General features: G+C 44.5%; 1 protein-coding gene and 1 long non-coding RNA gene across 5 annotated transcripts in view; one reads left to right on the top strand and one right to left on the bottom strand.

Moving 5' to 3' along the window:
* Positions 1 to 22,376, top strand: part of LOC150003253 (uncharacterized) — a 65,095-nt gene that overhangs the window by 8,888 nt on the left and 33,831 nt on the right. The window lies entirely within an intron of this gene.
* FERMT1 (FERM domain containing kindlin 1) overlaps positions 14,746 to 22,376 on the bottom strand; it is a 40,602-nt gene continuing 32,971 nt past the window's right edge. For 2 of the 3 annotated variants that reach the window (XM_090286065.1, XM_090286064.1), the window contains one exon: positions 20,218 to 22,363. In XM_090286065.1, the coding sequence (XP_090142191.1) occupies positions 22,190 to 22,363 (174 nt within the window). In that variant the 3' untranslated portion in view covers positions 20,218 to 22,189. Of the gene's footprint in view, positions 15,620 to 20,217; positions 22,364 to 22,376 lie in introns of those variants that run through there. The other variant, XR_016512751.1, reaches the window with a different exon arrangement.

Below are 22,376 nucleotides of genomic sequence, written 5' to 3'. Positions count from 1 at the left end.
ATGGTATCAAGGGGCTGAACTGGACAGGCTGACCTGACGTCTGAACCCAGCCCTCTGGACTGCTCTGTTGTTCTGGCTCTGCTCACACCAAACCCAAGCAGCCGCACTCTGGGCAGGTTGCCCAGTTGGGCTTTTGAGCTGGTGGGCCTGGTGGCAGACACAGTGTGGCAGACTTGGCTTAGCAGTCCCACCCAGGTGTACTCTGCTTGTCACCACCATCTGCTTTTCAAGTTTTGTTGTCTTTATAATTATTATTTTGATTTCTTCTTGATCTCATTGTTAACCCATCCATTGTTTAGTAATGTGTTATTGGGCTTCCATGTCTTTGTGTATTTTTCAGTTTTCTTCTTGATTTCTTGTTTCATACCATTGTGGTCAGGGAAGATGCTTGATACGATTTCAGTCCTCTTAAATTTATTAAGACTTGTTTTCTGTCCTAATATGTGGTCTATCCTAGAAAATGTTCCATGTGCACTTGAAAAGAATGTATATTCTGTTGCTTTGGGATGAAATGCTCTGAAGATTTCAATTAAATCCTTTGGATCTAGTATGTCATTTAAGGCTGCTGTCTCCTTGTTGATTTTCTGTCTGGAAGATCTATCCATTAAAGTCAGTGGAGTGTAAAAATCCTCAACTATTACTGTATTACTGTCAATCTCTCTCTTTATGCTCATCAAGATTTGATTCACATATTTAGGTGCTCCTATGTTGGGTGTGTAAATGTTTACAAGGGTTATATCCTCTTGTTGGATTGCTCCCTTTATCATTATGTAGTGTACTTTGTCTCTTACTGTATAGCCATTGTTTTAAAGTCTGTTTTTTCAGACTTTTTTCCCTTTCCATTTTCATGAAATATTTTTTTCTATTGCTTGCTTTTTGTCTGTGTGTATCTTTCATTCTGAGGTGGTTCTCTTGTAGACAGCACATATATGGGCCTTGTTTTCTTATCCATTGAGCTACCCTATGTCTTGATTGGAGCATTTAAACCATTTACATTTAAAGTGATAATTGATAGGTATGTATTTATCGCCATTTTTTCTTTTAACTGTCTTCTTCCTCCTCCTCCTCCTCCTCCTCCTCCTCCTCCTCCTCCCCCTCCTCCTCCCCTCCCCCTCCCCTCCTCCTCCTCCCCCTCCTCCCCCTCCTCCCCCTCCTCCCCCTCCTCCTCCTCCTCCTCCCTCTTCTCTCCTTCTTCCTCTCCTTCTCCTCCTCCTTCTTCTTCTTTCTCTTCCTCTTCCTCTTATTCTTTCTTCTTTCTTTTTTCTTCTTCCTTCTTCGTTTTCTTTCTTCTTCCAGGCCCCTTAACATTTCTGGCAATACTGGGTTGGTGGTAACAAACTTCTTTAGCTCTTTCTTATCTGGGAAGCTCTTTATTTCTTCTTCTTTTTAAAATTTCATATTTATTATATTTTTCCCATTATCAATTAGTCCCCTTATACCCCCACCTGCCAGCAATCACCACACTGTTGTCCATATCCATGGATCCTTTTTCCTTTTTGCTCAACCCCTCCATCCTTTAACCCCACTCCCCACCACTAGCTATCACCTTCTCTCCAACTATGAATCTGTCTCTGTTTTGCTTGTTGGTTCAGTTTGTTCATTAGATTCCACATATGAGTGAAATCATATGGTACTTGGCTTTCTCTGACTGGCTTATTTCACTTAGCATAATGTTCTCCAGGTCCATCCATACTGTTGCAAAGGGTAAAATTTTCTTCTTTTTTTATGTCTGAGTAGAATTCCATTGTGTAAATGTTCCATGGTTGTTTCATCCACTCATCTACCAATGGGTACTTGGGCTGCTTCCATATCTTGGCTATTGTAAATAATGCTACAATGAACATAGGGGTGTTTATGTTATTTTAAATTAGTGTTTTGGGTTGCTTTGGATATTTTCCCAGAGGTGGGATTGCTGGGTCAAAATGCAGACCCATTTTAAATCTTTTGATGTACTTCCATACTGCTTTCCACAGTGGCTGCACCAGTCTGCACTCCCACCAACAGTGCAGTAGGGTTCCCTTTCTCCACGTTCTCGCCAACACTTTTGTTGTTGTTGTTGTTGTTGCTGCTGCTTTATTGGTGTTAGCCATTCTTCTTGCTGGGTCAAGTAGTCTTGGTTGTAGGTCTTGCTTTTCATCACTTTGAATATTTCATGCCATTTTGTGCCTGAAATGTTTCTGTTGAGAAATTGGCTGACTGTCTTATAGGAGCTCCCTTGTGGGTAACTGCCATTCTCTTAAACTATACTCATTTTTTAAAATTAGATTTTTTATTTTTTGCTGCTCTAATTGGGTGTTTTTTCTACCTTGTCTTCCAAATCACTTATTCAGTCATCTGCTTCATCCAACCTACTGTTTAGCCCTTCCAGTGTATTCCTCATTTCAGATATTGTATTCTTTATTTCTGACTGGTTTTCTTGTTATAGTTTCTGTGTCCTTTTTCCTGCTGTTATAGTCCTCATTGAGTACCTTGTAATTCTCACGAAGCTCCTTGAGCATCCTTTTAGCCATATTTCTGAACTCTGTATCTGAAAAGTTGCTTGCCTCCATTTCACTTAGCTCTTTCTCTAGAGATTGCTCATATTCTTTCATTGGGAGCATATTTCTTTGCTTCCTCATTTTAGTGGGCTCTTTTTGTTTGTTTCTATGTATCAGGTTTATCTGCTATGACTCCCAGTCTTGGTAGGGTGTCCTCTGGGGTCCAGGGCACAGTCTTCTTGATCACCTGAGCTGGGTGCCCCAGGAACGTCCCTTTTGTGGGTTATGTGAGCCCTCCTGTTGTAATTGAGTCTTGAATGCTATTGGTCCATTCATATGTGGAATAGACCCTCAGGCTGGGTGACTGTGAGGCTCAACCCTGACTGCAACATGTGAGCTGCTTTGCAGGTCTGACCACACAATGCAGAATTCACCTCAGCAGCGTCTGGCACCTGCTGAGATCTCCCTTTGGATATGCCACTAGTGAAGGTAATTAGATCTTGCTCTGATATTGTTTGAGGTGACCACTGGGTGTGTTGGTTCTGGGCCTCTTGGAGGAACTCTGGTTCAGACCAATGTCAGATGCTGCCTATGACTGGCCCTGGGCAACCTGCTTTGAACTACAAAGCAATCCACAGTTTGTGGCTATCTCTGCTGGGCCTGGGTGTGCACAGGAGGACCAAGCTGTATATCAAGGCTGGGTATTACCAGCACCGGGCCTGGACCAGATCAGTAATAGACCCAAGGTACCCCAAGATCTGCCTCTGGCTGCCTTTGCCTGCTGGCCAGCTGAGTCACTGAAAGAGCCTCTGTTGGTACTTGAGTTGCATGAGATAGGTTCTCAGTGAATTACCCAGGAGGGGCAAGTGGTATTCACCACATTGATACAGATTCAAACTCAGTGCCAATGCTGGGTCTGAGGCCACTAAGCAAAAGTCCCTGGGTATACCAAGCCTAGCTGCCACCTGCTGGGTGCTCACATACCTTTATGGTGGGATGGGGTCTCAGGGAGTCATCAGAGTGAGGCCAACAGAGTTTATCAGTCCCAATCAAACCAGGATTGGAATGTGTGAAAGGAGGGCTCTGCCCTGCTCAGGCATGCAAGGAAAAAATGGTCCCTGTCCTAGGGCCACACAGCTCAGTCTGTCCAAGCTTCTACTGGGAAGAACCTGAGCCCAGCAGGGCGGGGCCTCCAGGAGTTGGGAGGATGGGGCTAGTGGATCTCTTGTGAGGCAGAGTACTGGTCAGGCTTTGGAGAAGGTAGGGGTGTGTGGCCCCACCCCAGAGTCACATAACTCTGTCCAGATTTTGACCAGCCCTCCACAGGGCGGAACCACCAGGAGTCAGGTGGATGAGGCTGCTGACCATCCCCATGTTTAAATTGAGCAGTTATCATAATTAGAGCCTAACACCATATGCATTATTATCATATTGAATTGTTACCAGGTTCTGACTACTATTCCCAGGCTTCAGATAAAGAAACTGAGGCTTATGGAGACTGACTAGACTCTGGAGCACACCATTTGTTAGTCTATAGTTAGTCTGGCTTAACCACGGCTTTTACATTGCCTTCCATAGGCTTCAGCATTTCACACTGTAATATTCCTGTAAGCCCGAGAGAATGTTTTCCAAATATCTAGATAGACCAAAATCATGTGAGAAGTCTGGAAAGTTGGGAAAGTTTCTTTCATAGTTGAGCAGCTCATTCTCAGAAGAAACAAAGCCAACTTCTTGAGTCCCTGAAGGCCCAGGACTGAGGTAGACACTTGGGCAGGGCCACTGGGCACCTGTTGGGAAAGCACCACTGTCTTCTCCAGCCTCTTCTCTTCTTCCAGCACCTCTGGGAGGTCAAGAAAAGGTGACTGAAGTGTCTGTGCCCCCTGGGCAAGGATGCTAAGGTCCCATAACAGAGTCCTAGGACCAAAAATTATGTGTCCTCCAAATGCCACACCACAACAAATGCCATGCCTCCTTCTACTCACCATCGCTTCACCCAAGTGTCTACCTCTGCCTGAGTGCTCTTCCCTTGACCACCTTACTCCGTTTCAGCTCACTCTGCCATACCTATGATGGGTTCCTTCAAAAGCTGACCCTGAGATAAAGACTTGGGTACAGGTAGTTTATTTGGAAGATGATCCCAAGAGGCATGGATTAGGAAGAAAGGTGGGAGACAGGGAAGGAAAGGCACTACATGTATGTTAATGAGGCCACTTAATCCTGAAGGGACCCTCTGAGAAACTGTAGAGCACACCTGAGGATTGTTTCATCAAGCGGTGAGAAAGTGGGGGTATTTACCCATCAGCTTCTGCTTCTTGTTGGCTTGAGGGTTTTTCTTGTGGCTTTAACTCCCTGGTGTAACTGACTTGCTCTGAGATGGATCAAGCCACTCCAGGGACGGCTAAGGGGCTGGGCACCAAGAGCATCTTCTGTTGCACCCTTCAAGATTTCACCCAAGCAGGCCCTCCTTTGGTGTTCTCTCCCAGGTGACTCAGACTGACTGCCATCAGGCAGATTTGACATGGCCCCTAATTTAGGACTAAACTTCCTGAGAAGTGGTCCACATCACTATTCTAGGTAGCCCAGGTGCCCATGATGGAGTCTGGTACTCAGGACAGATGTTCAAAAATGAATGGGAAGAGTACATGATGAGTCACAATGCCCTTCATGGTGCCCTAGAGTGGATGGGGCAGGACTCATGACAGTAAACATTCAATTCAAATGCCTGAGATTCGCAGCCCAAGTCCATGAGCATCCCAGCCTTGAAAAGGGCTCAAGTGAGAGTTGAGCTGGGAAGAGGGAGGAGCATGGTGCGTGGGAGCAGGGGCAGAGGGGGAAGGAGAGATGTTTCCAATCCAGACTCCCAAGACTCTCATGGATCTTTGATCTCAAAGATCTTGTGGAAGAATAATACAAGGTTAGAGTGTTAGTGAAACCCATAGCCTGCAGGGGGGAAAAAAGAGTCAGTGATTACAACTTGGCCGCATTTCTTTATTGGACTTAGGTTTTAAAAAATCAGTTGGGGGTCCTTGGCCTTAGAGGTGACTTTAGAACTTATCCGGTTCCACTCCTCCCTGTCCATTTTAGAGAAAGCAAACTGAGCTCTAGAGAGGGAAATTGGCTCATCTGAGGTCACATAGGTGAGTCCCAATTATCCAATGAGAAGAAATGGCAGCATAATACTCACTATTCTATTCTGGGTTCCGGGCTTATTTGCACAGCCGACCAGGTCTCACCTGCCCTGGAATTATTAGCACTGTGAGCACTTTCCCATAGGTATGCCAAAATAAACACTCCCAGTGAGTGTCTGGTCCCTGGGGAGAGTTTCAGGGATTCTGACCCCACCCCATTCCCAGAACTCCAGAAATAAATACCCACCCCATACAGATTGCCCCAGAGATCAAGAGTTGGTGCTTTCCCAGGTAGTCCTGTCTGGCTCTGTTCATGGCTCTGGCAGTCTGGGGAGTGGCAGGGGGCTGGCCTAGATGACAGGACACAGCTCAGCCAGTTGCTCCTGCCAAGCCCTCCAGACACCAGCTGGCTCTTCTGAGGGCTTTTCCCCCAAGTGCTGGGGTTGGAATGTACAAACCTGAAGACTGCATTCTTCTCTGACACCAGAGATAAGTGGGAAGAAGAGGAGTGTGACTGTGGGAGGAGACAGTACCAGGTTTTCAAGTCTCCAGGCAGCCAGCTCTGACAGAATGGTATGCAGAAAAGAGGCTCCCAGGTGGTGGGGACCAAGATATCTGAGTGGGCTCCGCTGCCCGCTGCCGCTGCTGTGGCTGACCTGCTGAGAGGAAATGATCTTGAGGGAATAAATTAGTCATCCGTTGAGGCTCATGTTATTTTCCCACTGAGACATCACTTAACAACAGTCAGATTCCAGCATAAGAATTTGTAGAATGCTTTGAATTAAAAAAAAAAAAAAATTATTTGAGATCCTTTTAAAATCTGTAGTGTAAAAGATTCAAACTGAAACGAGAGGTCAGACTCTAAGCTGCCTCTTTATTTTGTATGTGGCTGTAGGAAGTGAGACAAAACAGTACATAGGCTGCTTTTATAAAGCACATTTTAAAAAAGTCATAGAGGCAGCACATGTATTCAAGGTCCTTAAACTGGGACAGGATACTGGGTTTGTATCCAAACACTGCTATTGTTTCATTGGGTATAATGACTATATTCTTAAGCTTCTGTTGGTCTCATATTTTTCATTTGTAAAGTAAATGAATTGATTCGGGCTCAGTAATTCAATGCACATATACTGAGAACACGCCAGGACATGCCCAGTGCTCAATATATAAAATGGGGATGCAGAGATGAACAGGACCTGGATCCTACACTCAAGCAGTCCCCGGTCTAGGAGGGGCAGATGGCAAAATTGTCATGAACAGTGTGAACTCTATCATGTCACAAAGGGCTGAATTTAGAGTCCTCTTAGCTCAGGGAATGTGTCCAGATTATTCCCCGCTGTATACCAGGGTCTGGCAGCACCTGCACAGGATACATGCTTAAGAAATATTTGCTGAATGAATGAATGCCTATTAACTATGACCTCTGCTTCTTCTGTTTCTGATCAGTTATATTTCCTTATTTGGAATTTTCCACAGATGAACAGTCAGGGTCTCCCTGTGTATTTATTTAGATTTTTAATAATGTTCAAGAACACTCTTCTCAAATCAAAAGTGTTTGAATTGCATAAACAAGGCAACAATTTGGAATCTTGAATGGAGCTTGAATGTTATTTATTCCTTGTGGCTACAGCAACTTGCACATGTACTGTGGGTGCTCAAGGCATTTTGTTGGATGAAGAAATGCATACTGTCCAGTAAGCCTCTGACCATGTGCTTAACATTATTACTCATGATGGAAATGCAAATTTAAACCACAATGAGATACTACTCTGCACCCACCAGAATGCCCCAAATTAAAAAGATTGACAGTGCCAAGTTTGGGAAGGATGTGGAGCAACTAGAACTCTTATACGCTGCTAGTGGAGATGTCAGATGGTGCAAATACTTTGGGAAACTGTTTTGAAGTGTCTATGAATGCTAAGCATACAAGGTCTGTCTGGAAAAAGTCCAACCATTGTTACTATAACAAGAAAGGTTTGCATGACATTGATGTAACCTGGCAGCCAAGGCCAGTGTACTGAAATGCGCATGCGTGAACAATGACGACTTCACTGTACTAGTCAGTGGGGGTGGTAGACGCCCTTGAGTGAGCATGTGTAGTGTATGGCTATTGCATTCAAAATGACTGAGTGAGTAGATTGACAAATCTGCCTCAAATTTTGCATTAGGTTTGAACATTCCTCTGTGGAAACTATTTGGATGATTCAGAAGTCTGCAGCTATGGGCAACTGGTGATTGGTAGCTTCATCATGACAACGCACCATCTCACATCACATCTTGTGCAGAGTTTTTTGTTGAGACATCAAATCACCCAGGTGACTCAGCCCCCGTATAGCCTAGATTTTGCAACTTCTGGCTTTTCCCAAAACTACAATCACCTTTGAAAGGGAAGAGATTTCAGACCACTGATGAGATTCAGGAAAATATGGTTGGGCAGCTGATGCTGACTGGGAGAACAATGTGAGGTTCCAAGGTGCCTACTTTGAAGGGGACTGAGGCATCACTGTCCTGTGTACAATATTTCTTGTATCTTGTATCTTCTTCAATAAATGTCTCTTTTTCATATTCCATGATTGGATACTTTCTGGACAGACCTCTGATATCTACCTAATGATTCAGCAGTTGTACTCCTGAATTTATACTCAAGAGAAATGAATGCATATATTTGCCAAATAAATGTTTATAGAAATTATTCATTAAAGCCCCAAACTAGAAATAACCCAAAAGGCTATAAGTAGGAAAATAGATACAAAAATTATGGTTTATTCACACAATGGACTATAAAACCACAAAAAAGAAGGAACTATGGCATGTTCAACAACAGAGATGGATTTCATGGACATTGTATCAAACAAAAAAGCCAGGCGCACAAGTTTACACTGTACACTTCCATTTATACAAAGCTCAAGAACAGGCAAAATGAATCAATGGTCAGAATAGTGGTTACATCTGAGAGCATCCCAGCTGAGGGTCAAGAATGTGCAAAGGATGGAGGTGTGACAGGCATGGGGCATGGGTGTTGAGGGAATGAACAGTTCAGTGTGGCAGGAGGACAGCAGGGTCCACAGAGGAGGAGTGTAGGGAGAAGAGGTTAGGAAGGTTATTTGGGTCGTTTTGTAAAAGGCCCTGTGGTTGTCATTAGTGTTATTTGCCATATAGTTCAGTTTCATCCTTTTTGGCCATTTTAAGATTGTACTTCCTGGTCCTTTGTGGTTGAGTAGGGCCATGTTTTCATGTTTTTTTGCTGGCCAATGAATTCTGATTTATTAATTATGTTAATTTAATTTAATTGCTGGTGTGAGACTTTCCAGGGCTCTCTCTTTCTCTCTTGCAATTGTCAGTATTTGGATGGTGGTGGCTGCTTCACTAGCCTGGGTCTTGGAAGACCAGAGCTCTCTAGAGGCTAACCGTGTGGGTATATAGTGTGAGAAATAAACTTGGTGATCTTAGGTTGCTTGTTTTTGCAGCATAGCCTCGACTATTTGGATTGATACAGGCCTTGGTTATGGTGTCAAGTTCATTTGTTTATTCATTTATTCACTCATTCATTCAACCCACTGAACATCTGTTCTGTACTAAGCCACTGCTCAGACCCTCCTCTCAAGGACCTTTTATTCTGTTGGGGAATACAGGCAACAATAAAAATAAACGAATAAGGTAATTACAATTTGCAGTAAGAGTAATGAAGGAAATAAACAGGCTGATATGACATAAAGAAATTGGTCATCAGGAGGGCTGCTTCATTAGAACTGAGACCCGAGGATGAGATGAAGCTGTCATGTATAGAAACATGGGAATAATGTTCCAGGGAATGGATGTGCAAAGATTTGGAGGCAGGAAAGAGCCTGCTATGTTTGAGTCACAGAAAGCAGATCTTTGTGGCTGGAGGGCAGTGGGTGAGAGGGGAGGAAGGCAAGGACACTGTCATGTGAGTAAATTGTACATGGCCTCATTTATGTGGTGAAAGGTCATTGAAGGCAAGAGCTAAGCTAGAGAGTTACTTTGGGAGGGTGTTGAAAGTGTCCAAGGGGGAAGTGATGATGCTGGTGTGAGAGTAATGACAGTACAAGTGGAGAAAAGTATACACATTTGAAATATGTTTTAAAGTGGAACCCACAGGATTTGGTAATGAATTGGAAATGAGGTATGGCAGGCTGAATGATGGGACCCAAGATAACCATGTCTTTATCCCTGGGACCTCTAAATGTCATTTTACCTAACAAAAGGAACTTTGCATATGTGATTAAGATGAAGATTTTGAGATGGGCAGATTATCCTGGATTATCTAGATGAGCTCTGAATGTAATCACAAGAATCTATAAAATGGGGCACAGGGAGATTTTACTACAGAGAAGGTCTTATGGAGACTGGATGAAGGTGCTACACTGCTGGCATTGAGGACAGAGAATGGGTACAAAGAATGTAGCTTTAGAAAATGGAAAAGGCAAGGAAATGCATTGTCCCTTAAACTCTATTGGAATTTGGCTCTGCTGACACTTTGATTTTGGCTCAGTGACACTGATTTCAAACTTATCACCTCAAGAACTCTAAGAGAATAGGTGTTTATGTTATTATTGCTTTAAATATGGTAAGACATACATAATATTTATCATTTTAACCATTCATTAAGGTGACAATTCAGTGGCATTAAATACTTTCACAATATTGTGTGACTATTACCACTATCTATGCCTAAAACATTTTCATCATCTGCAATAAAAACTCTGGACCCATTACTTAATAACTCCCCTACCCACCTCTCACCCCCAACTCCTGGTAACCTCTATTCTACATTCTGTCTCTATATTTGTCTACTTCAAATACTTTTTAAGAGTAGAATTATATGGGATTTGTCTGTCTGTGTCTGGCTTTTTTCACTAACCATAATGTATTCAAGGCCCATCATGTTGTAGTATGTAGCAAAATTTCATTCCTTTTTATGGCTGAATAATACTGCATGCTGTTTTAAGTCACCAAGTTGGTGGTATTTTGTTACAGCAACCATAGAAAACCAATACACAAGGGGAGAGAGAAAAGAAGATATCAAGGCTATGGCTAGGCTCTTGGGCCTGAGGATTGGATGGATTGAGATGTCATTTACTGGTGTAGAGAAGTCTAGGAAAATCACAGGCTCTGCTTTGGCCATATTACATATGAGGTGTCTGTTAAACACCCAAAGGAGATCTTGAGGAGCTAACTGGACATCTAACTCTGGAATTCTGGGGAGAGGTCAGAGCTGGAGAGCTACCTTTGGAGGCATCACCATAGAGATGGTACTTAAAGTCAATAGATTGGTTGAGGACACATAGGGAAAGTGTGTAGAGAGAGAAGAGAAGGGGACATTTGAAGGTGGAGCAGAGGAGGAGGAATCTGCCTAGCAGGCTGAGAAGAAGCAGTCAGGGAGGTAGGAGAAAACTCAGGAAAGTTTGGAATCATTAAAGTTGAGAAGTTGAGAGAGAATGGTGTTTCATTAAGGAAGGAACAGACAAGCAGGTTTTGACAGACTGAATAATGGAGGATATTTATGATGTGGACAAGAGCAGGGTCTTGTGGGGGGCAAGGTGGTAGGGACAGAAGCCAGAGAAGACTGAGTTTAGGACATGATGAGAAAGAAGTCTTTGAAGAAGTTTTATGTACATACTGTGGGAAGGAGCAGAAAAATGGGGTAAGGTAGTTTAAAACCTTTTAAAGGTGGGAGGTATAGTTGTAGTTACTTGTGGCTGCCTAACAAGTACCCCAAAACCTTGGAGGCTTAATGTAAGGTTTATTAGATTTTATTCCATGATTTTGTGGGTCAGGAATTTGGTCAGAGCTTGGCTGGATGATTCTCTTGTTTCACATTGCTATCATTGACGGAAGCAATGGTAGTTAGTGTTCACCTGTTGAAAGGGCTGGTTTTGAGGGTTCTAGATGGCTTCACCCAGATGGCTGGCACCTTGATGGGGATGGCTAGAAGGCTGAACTCACTTGAGACTCGCAATTGGAGTGCCTATTTGTGGTCTCTCTGGCACAGTGGCTTCTGGGTAATTGAAACTCGTGTGTGTAGGCTCAGGTCTCCAAAAGGGAGTGTCCCTTGAACAAGAGAGAAGCTATATGGCCTTTTTTGTACTACATGTAGAAGTCACATAGCATCACATCTGCTGTACTCTATTGGTCAATCCAGCCATAGGCCCACCTAGATTTAAAGGGACCCTACCTCTTGATGTGAAGACATTAAAAGAATTTGCAGCCATGTTTTAAAACCCTCACAGATGGCTGAAAATGCACTAGGAGATGAGGAGAGGTGAATGGTACAGAAGACAGAAGAAGAAACTGCAAGAATAAAGTCCTTTGGAGGTCACGAAGCGACAGTATTAGGAAGGCTAGAGGGAAGAAAGACATTGTGAGGACAGATGTGAAGTGAAAAGATGAGGCTGTTGCCAGCTGATGACTTCACTCTGCTCAATAATGTACAGGAGAACTCATAAGCTGGGGGCTGGTGTTGAGGAGGATTGAGAAGAAAAGGTACAATATAGTGATTTAAGAGAGTTGGAGCGTCAAGTTGTTTTTTTAAGTGGATTTTAACAGTATGGCTTTCTGTCATTACTAAAAATGATATAGATTATGAGTACATGATTATTAATCTTTAGTAATATATTAATAAAATTACTATATTGGTGATTATTAATACTAAGTATTTATGGAAACTTTGAGAAATACACCAAATTCTAGGACGTTGCTGATCAATTCTTGTTCACCATGCTCCTTTGAGGAAGGAGGCATATGGTGTCACAGCACCATTTTATTTCTGGAGGAACTATAATTACAGTAGTTTTATAAGGTAAATCTGAGGAAGAATCCAAGATGAGAACTCTGAGACCATTTCCTTTTTCAGGAGTATTGAGAAAATGAAAAATACCTCTACATTTTACTTGAGAGTACATTTGGATCACCAAGTTCTGAAAGTGATTTATAAAAAGTTATCTGACAAGACTTGATGTTGAGCAAAGTTACTGGGTGGGTGATCTCCTTTTGCAAATGACGTTTTCAGTGCTGAAAGTGTTTGTAATTCTTGTTCTGGAATTGCTTTTAGAAGGAGTTTATGATTCACACACACACACACACACACATGCAAAACAATAACTAGGGTTACTTTTATTTATTAAATCGTTTACCAGAGGATTTTATTTATCAGTCTCATAACTCACCGCATTTAGCCTTAGATATTTCCAAAAAACAAACAAACAAACAAAAAAACTGGATTCCCCATGAAAGTAAGTAAGATTCATTAACAGTAAGGGTATCCCAACTAAGGTGAGTCAGGTCTTGCTAAGAATTTCCTAAAGGGAGGTCTTAAGATTGTCAGGGCAGCCCTGCTCTGAGAAATCACCGGGAGACCACTGTGGGATCAGGCAATGTGTTTATTGCGGGAAAAGGGGGAAAGAGGGGAGGAGGGGAGAGGCATCTCCTGGACCGTAGGAGCAAGGGAATGGGGAGAAAGGGAACGGGGAATGGGGAACAGGGAATGGGGAATGGGGACTCTTGGGCCTCCTTGTGGGCCTGTAGGAGTCCCACCTGCACTTCTGCAGGCACCTTTTTTATACTTGTCAACCACACATTTTGGTGAGAGTGAGTTTGCTTATCAACATATTCAGTAGATTATTTACATCTCATTGCCCCCCACCCCCACCAGGTTAGTTAACATATCAGGCTAGGTCCCTTACCATTACCCCTAAGAATGGTTTCAGCCATCAACATATCTTTTGGGAACTGCAAAGTCCATCAGCATATCTTTGGGAAAGGCTAAGTCCAGGGCCAGGTTTATTAGCATATACCAAAAGTCCAGGTGTGCATTCTAGCTGCCTCCATGTTCTGACAAGGATGTTTTGAGCAGCATCATTATGAAGGTTCGCACATACATACTTCACAGACTCACATCATGCCAGGGGTGATTGAGATGTTAGAGTTACCCAAACAAAGTTTATTACTGTGCCCACTGACCTCCTCTCCCTCCAGTATCCTTTTTACCACTGGGGTTTCCATCTACCTAACTAGCCAACCTAGAAACTGTAGGTCAAGCTTGATCCTCTGCTTCATTACTCTCCAAATTCATGTATTCACTGTTCACCACAGTCAATCAGGAATATATTCAGCTGTGACTGTACTTAATCAGTTCTCTGAGCATCATGATCACCAGGGTTTTGAACTCTGTATTTTATAGGTTGGCTATCTCCATTTTGCTCAGTTCTTTTTTCTGGGTGTTAGGTTTTGGGGCTCGGTCGAGGTAGAGAAGCCAGAAGCCAAATGCTGAACAAGATGGTTTATTGAGTTTGTGACATGGCAGGCTGGGTCTGCGCAGATGCCAGCACCGAGGGTTAGGGTGGAGTGAATTTTTAAGGAGTTCTGAGGTTTGGAATGCAGAAACACCACAGGAGAGGTTAAGTTGCCAGGGATTTTCCTATGTGGCCAGCATATCCTAGGCCGCATGGCCAGCAGGTCCTGGGCAGCTATGGATTCTCTTTATATGGCCGGCAGATTGGCCATTGGCCCAGCTGCAACTTTCTTATAGCAGCGTGTGGCTTGCGCAGTTAGGGGTGGGGGGAGGTGAGCTGCCTCATGGCTGCCTCTGCCTCACAATGGGATTTTGTTTTGTTCTTTCATTTGGGCTACATTTATTTGCCTCCTCAATTTGGCAGTGTTCCTGTGTTTGTTTCTGTGTATTGGGTACAGCTGCTTTGATTCTGTCTCTTGGCAGTGTGGCCTATTGTAGTAGGTGTCCTGTAGGGTCCAGTGGCACTGCCCCCCCTATCACCCAAGCTGGGTACTTGAGGTGCACCCTTCATGTGGGCTGAGTACACCCTCCTCTTGTAGTAGAGCCTTGGTTGTTGTTGGTGGGGTTTACCCAGGCCAGTCAGCTGCAAGGACTGGCTGTGACCATGGACCACCAACCTCTGCCCTTCGTGGAGGAGAAGCTGTGCAGGTGCAGGTGCAGTGTGGTGGTGCTCTGACGTGGTCTGTAGCTGTCTACTGGGTGTGCTGGGTTTCTTAGTTGGTGCAGGCCAAGACCAGACTCCACCTGTGTTTTGCCCAGGGCCACCCTGCCTGAGCTATAAAGCAATCTGAGATGGCTGAACTTGTGCTGGGCTTGGAGAGCTTCAGGTAAAGCCAAGCTGTGAATCTAGGCTGGCTGCTGCTAGTGGTGGGCCTCGAGCTCACTGAGGCCAGCTGTTGCTTGTTTGATAGGATTTAGGAAGTTGTGAAGCATGAGCCAAGACCAGCCATTTGTATGGAAAAGCAGCTTGGGTGGGCCCTTAAATTGGGTGGGGTGGAGTCTCCGGGGATCTCCAAGGTGGGTCGAACAGTGTTATACAGTTTTACGGAGTCTCAGATATGGCACCGCCTTGCCAGCTCTGTGGCGGGAGGGTTTAGAAAAGGGACAATGGCCTTTGCTGGCCTCAATGTCGGACACTTCAATTTCTCTCTGCATACCACTGGTGCCTTTCAAGCTGCTACCCCACTGCTGGAGCTCAGAGAGAGTGAATCGGAGTAGGTGAGTCTCTGTGTGGGTTTTTAAAGAGGAATTGCTTGGGGCTCCAGCAGTCTCCTCCACCAACTCAATCCCCACTGATTTTTGCTGCCAGAAGTTGTGGGGACTTATTTTCCTGGCACTGGAACCCTGGGCTGGGGGGCCTGGTGTGAGGCTGGGGCTCCTTGCTCCCAAGATATCCTTCCCAAATTTTTATTCACCACATGTGGGTGAGACCAGCCCATCCCGTGTCTGTGCCCCTCCTACCTGTCTTGATGGATGTGGTTTCTTTAATTCCATAGTTGTCAGACTTCCATTCAACTCGATTTCTGATGGTTCTGGCTGATGGTTGTTCTATATTATAGAGGTAATTTTGATGTGGTTGTGTGAAGAGTTCAGCCGTGTCTGCCTATGCCACCATCTTGATTGCATCCCTGATAACTTCCATCCTTAATGCTTTAAAATAAGAGTCTGTTTCTCAGAGACATTGCAGGTTTGGTTGAAGATCACTGCAGTAAAATGAGTATTGTGATAAAACAAGCTGTAATCGTTTTGCTGTGAAGGGTCTTGCTTTTAGTTTGTAAAAAACAAAACACCTGTGAAACACAATAAAACGAAGGGAGGGCGGAGGAGGCATCTTAAGCTGGAGAGCCCCATTTTCAAAGATGTGAAAATTCTGGCACTGCCCTAATAAATTAACACAAGCCTGGTAGTTTCAAACAGAAATTAATTTTCTCACAGTTCTAGAATCTAGAAGTCAAGCTGTAAGCAGGACCATGCTCTCTCTGAAGGCTCTTGGGGAGAGGCCCTCCTGGCCCCTTTCTAGTTTCTGGTGGCTGTCAGCATTCATTTGGTTTGCAGCTGCATGACTCTAATATCTGCCTCCATTATCACTGGCCTTCTCTGTGTGTCTTCTTCTTCTTTTTCTAATTTAATTTATTTTTAGAGAGAGGGGAAGGGAGAAAGAGAGGGAGAGAAACATCAATGTGTAAGAGATACATTGATTGCACGCCTCCAACTGCATGCCCCCAACTGGGGACCTGGCCCATAACCCAGGCATGTGCCCTGACTGGGAATCAAACCAGCAACCTTTTGGTTCGTAGGCAGGCACTTAATCCTCTGAGCCTCACCGGCCAGGGCTCCTTTTCTCTTCTTTTAGGGACACTAATCATACTGGATTTAGGGCTCACCCCAACTTAGTATGACCTCATCTTAACTTGATGACATCTCTGCAGACCTTGTTTCCAAGGTTCTGGGTGGACATGAAGTTTTGGGGGACACTAGTCAACTCAGTACATGGGATTTAGAGTGTCTGGCATTTACATTCTTACCTGACAATTCCTCCCTGCCAAATCCATGCCACACGTCTTAGGCCAGAGCTTCTCAAACTTTACTGTGTACTAGGGCGAGGCAAAGAATCACCCAGAATGGCACTGCACAGTCCTTATGTTTGTGAAGGCTCTTTAGGTGTTGTGCCCTGTGCCTTGCTTGATTCACCCTCATCTGGTCCTGTGAGATTTGGCATTGCTGCCCAGTGCTGCTGGCCCAAGGGCCACACTTTGAACAGCAGGGCCTCCAGCTGCTGTCTGCACGCGTTTATTTCAGTGTCCAACACCCCACAGCAGCAAGGGTGCTTTCCATTTTGAAGTTGGGTGTGTGGGCTTTGTAATGCCTCAAATGAAACACTGGTTCTGCACCATTTATTAAGAGGACACTGAGTCATATAGGCTGGTCTGGCTCTTTGGGAACATTTTAGGAAGTTAGGTGGTAGCACAGAGAGCCAGGGCCCCTTTGTAAGCACCTCCACCCCAACCCTGCCCAGCTCCTGGAATACCCCACTATTACAGCACTGGCTCCCTGGCCTCCACAGTGTTGCCTGCAATCCTTGTCTCTGCGGCCCCCCCCCCCCCATCACCATAGTGGGCACACGTGGACTTTTCTTTATCAGCCCAAACTAGGCACTAGGCCTAAACCAGCCACCCCATCACCAACACTTGCGCCTATGTGTTGAGCCCTGGGCCCAGGCCCTGTACACCCCCTACTCTCTTTTCTCAAATATATATACTTTCTAAAAAAACAAAACAAAAAATAAACAACTTTTTTTTTTTTTGTAACTTCACTTGCCTTTCTGTCATGGGTCCTGTTTGGGGCCACTTAGCCCTCTGAATCAGACAACACAGGCTTGGGGCTTTGAACTCTTCGCCAATGGTTCTGCCTCCTCCCCAGGGCTCACTTCCGTGTCCCAGGGATCTTAAATAGCAGCCAAAGTCCTCCCTCTCAGCTTCCACAGAAGGAGGGGTAGCTCAAGATGTGGCCCCTCCACCTCCAAGAACAGATGGCTGCCTGGCCATCAGCCATAAGGAGTGAGGAAAACAGCTGGTATCTGAAATCCCAGCCTTCCCAAGGCCCCTGCGTTTATCACAAACCTGTAGCACTTACACGCGCTACCGTGGCTCCCTCCCTGCCGCCACTGCTCTCTCCCTGGCTCTATGTGTAGCACCAAGACTGGAGGAGGCAGGGTTGCTTTCCCACCCTCCACAGGATCTGCCGATGGGTGCCTCCCTGTAATGTGAGTAACAAAGGGCATGTCCACATCTGCTGGTCTTCTGGGTGGGTTTTTTTTTTTTTTTTCAGAATACCACAAACAGCTCCCTGGCTTTACACAGAACAGAAATAATATCCTGCTAAGTTTCCACACAACATTCATTATTCGGAGGTCCCCTGAGGGGAAGTGGCTATAGGACTTTTCCTCCGTAACAGCTGAAGAAACTGAGGCACCCAGGGGAATGATGGGTCTTCAAGATCACACAGTGAGTCAGAGGGAGAAATAAGTCTGTTTAGTCAGAAGAATCTTCTCCACAATTAGTTGGGAGCATTTGTGGGTCTAGAGAGAAACCTCTAATTGCCATCCTGTTTATGGGTGTTTTAAGTTGTAGGGGCTCATCTGAGGTAACTGAGTCTTGATGCGCCATGGGATGTGTGGGCAAATGTGGGGAGGCTTTTCCTAAGTCACCTAAGCTGGCGTTATGCAAAGTGGCTTCCATGGATCTCTGGGCTCAAGGGTGGCTTCCTAGAATCCTATCCTTGATTCAGCAAGAAGAGTTCTGCTCTAAAGAAGTCAGGGAAACTGTCATCCTAACAGCAGCGGGAGTTTGGGGCCAGCACAGGCCTTTGTGAGGACAGAGAACGGGAGCAGGCTGATGTTTTGTTCCCCTTTAATAGCACTCAGTATTTCCACACAGCTTCAGTGAGATACCAAGCGTTGAGAAAGGGGGTGGGGAAACTGGAACGCAACAAAGGGCCAGGTGCTGACCTTTAATTTTTCATCAATGATTTCTAGGACCCAAGGGCTCCTGGAAGTAGGAGGCATAAAGGGAAAAAAGGGGAAAATATTGGAAGAAAAATGTTCCCTTCCCCAGAGATTCTGGGATGAAGGAGGGGGCAGGAAAATCACATTTGTGTGGGAAAATAATGAAAATAAATGAGATGTTAAATGTACTGAAGTGAAAAAGAAGTAATAATTAAAAAGTTTTTAGTGATTTTAGAAAGCAAATATTGCAAGATAGTTTGGCTTGTAGTGCCTATAAATCAAAGATGAGTTTTCCAATGAAAGACTCCTTTGCTTACTTTTGTTTTGAATCCTCACCTGAGGATATGTTTATTGATCTTACAGAGGGAGGGAGGGAGAACCATTGATCCATTGCCTCTGGTACATACCCCGATTGCTCCAACTCACAACCTAGGTATGTGCCCTAACCTGGGAATCGAATCCACGACCTTTCTATTTGGTTTATGGGATGATGCTCCAACCGACCCACACCGGTCAGGGCTCATTTGCTTACTTTTTTGACTTGGGACTAAAAATGAAACTTTCCCAGACTCATAAATAAAACTCTCTAGGCAATTCATTACTCTGGCTCCCAGACTTTTCTGACCCACCTGCACCTCCCACAGCTAAATTTGGGGCAGGCACTCCCCAATATACCTCACCCTCTCCCACCAGTGTGAGGGACATGGGGACTGGACTCAGGGGAAGCCTGCACTGGGGCTCGATATGGGCTCAGGCATTTCAAGGCTGAGCAGCACTGGAAGTGGAAGGGTGGGGTTTTTGAGTTTAAGTTCATTGGTCTTTGGAGTCTGGTTCCAGTGCTTACTGGTGGTGTTACCTTGGGTAAAGTTACTTCACCTTTTTGTTTTTCTAATTTTGTTTTTCAATTACAGTTGACATTCAATTTTACATTAGTTTTAGGTATACAGATAGTGGTTAGACATTTATATAACTTATGAAGTAAGTTTAATACCCCATAAGTTTAGTACCCGTAAGTTTAGTACCCCCCAGACATTATACAGTTGTTACAATATTATTGACTATATTCCTTATGCTGTACTTTACACTCCCATGACTATTTTGTAACTGCCAATTTGTACTTCTTAATCCCTTTACCTATTTCCCTCAATCTACCAACCCCCTCCCACCTGGCTGAGACTTTTTCTCCTTTGTGAAATGAGAAGGCAAACTGTCCCTGCCCCCTATGGGTTGATGTGTGAATTGCATTAAGAGGTATATCACTGCCCATATGGACCATCTCTCAATAAATCAAAGAAATGTCCTTGACATTTGGCCTTCAAATTAGAGACCCTCTGATGCTTCTCTGCCTCTGGGTATTTCCTTGCTCTCTGGTATTTTTCCTAAAGAACCAGGAACAACAGAGCTCATGATATGTCAGGAAATCTAGTGGAGGCCAATGAGAAAGGAGTTGAAACCAACAGGTTCCAAGTCAATCTCAATGGGAAGAACAAGCTCAAATCTCAGAATTGTGAGGAAAATCGCATGTTAAACCTGAAAGCTGCATTCCTTTTTCATAACAGAGCACACTCGAGTGTATTCAAATCCATACAAATCATTTAATTTAAAAAGTTATATAAAAATAAAAAAGGCAGATTTCCCAACCTAGTGTAGATAAGAAAGCAATGGGATTGAAAGGCACACATTAATTTAAAATTTCAGTAGTCAGAAGACCTTTTGCACCCAAAGTAAAAAAAGGTCCTTATGTTGCCGTTTGGAATAGCAGCAGCATTTAAGGTTTCTGTGTCACACTTGTTTATTCCCTTGGCACGTGGCTGTGTCGACACGGGAGAAATGTTCCCTGAAAGTCTGGTTAAAACCAGTCAACTCCTTTGAGTGTTTTCATGGAAATGTCAGACAACCCTGAAATGCGAAGAGGGTTGTGTTAACGGTCTGGTTTTGCTAAGTTATGCAGAGCTGTACTTGACAGCAGACAGGTGAAATGTCACATCAAGGAGCATTACTTTAATGTAGGGCCCAACATAATCTTATAGACCTGAATAGGTTCTAAAATAATAGAGCCCAGGACTCTATAGAAATGACCAACACCAAATTTCATACTAGTTTCTATAGAAAACATTTTAAATGAAATTCTTTTATGACATGGACTAGATTTTCCAAGTGCCCAAGCCACCTCTGCGCTTTAAAGGGAGGCCTCAGAAGTTCAGCTGGTGCCACAGGAGTTCATTAACACAGACCTCTATGGAGAGGCTGAAAGAGAAATTTCCAGCGACAGCTTCTACTCTGGGCCTCGGGGTCCCTATACAAGGCTGTGTCATTGTGGCACCAGGAATTCTGGAGATCTCTCTTCTCAAAAGGCTTTGTTGGGAAATAAAGCAACAGCTAGCTGATGTTTTCTGGCATCTGAGCTCTGGCCAGGCCCCCTGAAATAAGCATTTTAGAGAACTTAAAAATGGAAATGGAACCTCTGCCTTCCACTGGCAATTCAAGTCCTTTGTGTGACAAAAGAACGTTATAAAAAAATAATAAAATACTATCTGATAGTTCCCTCTACTGTTGGTACTGCTTTTTATCTTCTCAAGCCCCACTCCTCCCAGTGCTGACAAATCAACAGAAAATGACAATGGAGGCAGCTGACAATTGGCCCACACTCAATGAGAGAAAAGAAGTGTATAATCAGCTTTTGATTTACGAAAGCCAAGGCCTTTAAAGGGGAAAGGCCAGAAGTTATACAAACAGACACCAAATCTAGGAGAACACTGAGGAGTGTTAAGAGCAGGGCTGCCCTGACCCCAGACCAGCTGAAGACCATGTAGATGGAAGTCAGTGGGAAAGCTGTTAGGCCTTGAACATGGTAGTCTTTGAGAATGGGGCTGGCCTGAGTCCTGCCCTTCTCTTCATGACCAGTGGGATGGGGACCTTATCGGAAGCGTGGATGTGGAGAGTTGGTTTTATGAACAGATAGAACTGGGCCTGTCTTCCTGAGCTCCAATCCAGGATAGACACAGTGGAGACCTGGGGCTGAGTTGAGGAGTAGGTTCTCTGTACCTGTGTCATAAAGAAGGACATAAAGGTGGCCGAGGGATCCCCAGAATGGAATGGGACTTGTGGGAGGCAGCAGTAACCTGAGGACTAAGGTCCAAACCAGATAGGTCAGTGGTCACCTTGGCAGAAGTCACCATGGATTGATGACATTGAGGGCCACTGCTTTGCTCCCTTGTCACCAACTGGATTCAGGAAATCCCACCTCTCCTTGCTCCATTCTCAAACCTTGACCTTCATGGGAAATGTGTTCTGCCATTTTCACAAGATGAGCGCTAAAGCAGTTCTTTTAAGGAACGACCTATTTCTTCTCATACCTGAGTTTGTGGAATAAGATTTGTGCTTGCTACATGTGCCTTTAAGTTTCTGTTTTCTCTGCTGACTCAGCAATGGAGCAAATAAGAACGGGACAACTTCCAGCCACACACCTGCAGGTTCTGTAAGTCAGAGAACTGAAGCTACATGCTTGGCCTTAGGGTAATTTTAGAGTTCTATCTTTTCTCCCACCCTCCCATTTTACAAAAAAGGCAACTGAGGCTCCTTCCCCTGCTGGTAGCAAAAGGCAAAGAAAGCAAAGGGGTGAGCCAGGCAGTGTGTCTGAAACAAGGCAAGGGTCTGGGGTGACTGGTGGGAAATACACATTGTCTATCAGTCTGGAAGCTACACACCATCCTGGGAGGACCACCTTTGGCCCGCCCTCTGTATGTACGCCCAGCAGGCCTGCTTTGCTTCATTCCTGACCGCCTGTCAGCTTGTGGAACAGGTCCTCATCCAGTGTTTCATTCTGGTCCTTGGAGCGGGTGGACAAGAAAATGTAGCCGCCGATGTATTCATGCACGACCTTGCATTCTGCACTCAGGCAGGTGAATGCAATGGAGACGTTCTGGTCAAACTCGATTGCCACCTGCAAGAGAAAG

The sequence above is a fragment of the Furipterus horrens genome, unplaced genomic scaffold (genome assembly GCF_987537825.1).
Source record: "Furipterus horrens unplaced genomic scaffold, mFurHor1.1.pri manual_scaffold_8, whole genome shotgun sequence".
Taxonomy (NCBI): domain Eukaryota; kingdom Metazoa; phylum Chordata; class Mammalia; order Chiroptera; family Furipteridae; genus Furipterus; species Furipterus horrens.
This window is presented reverse-complemented; position numbering and strand designations above follow the sequence as displayed.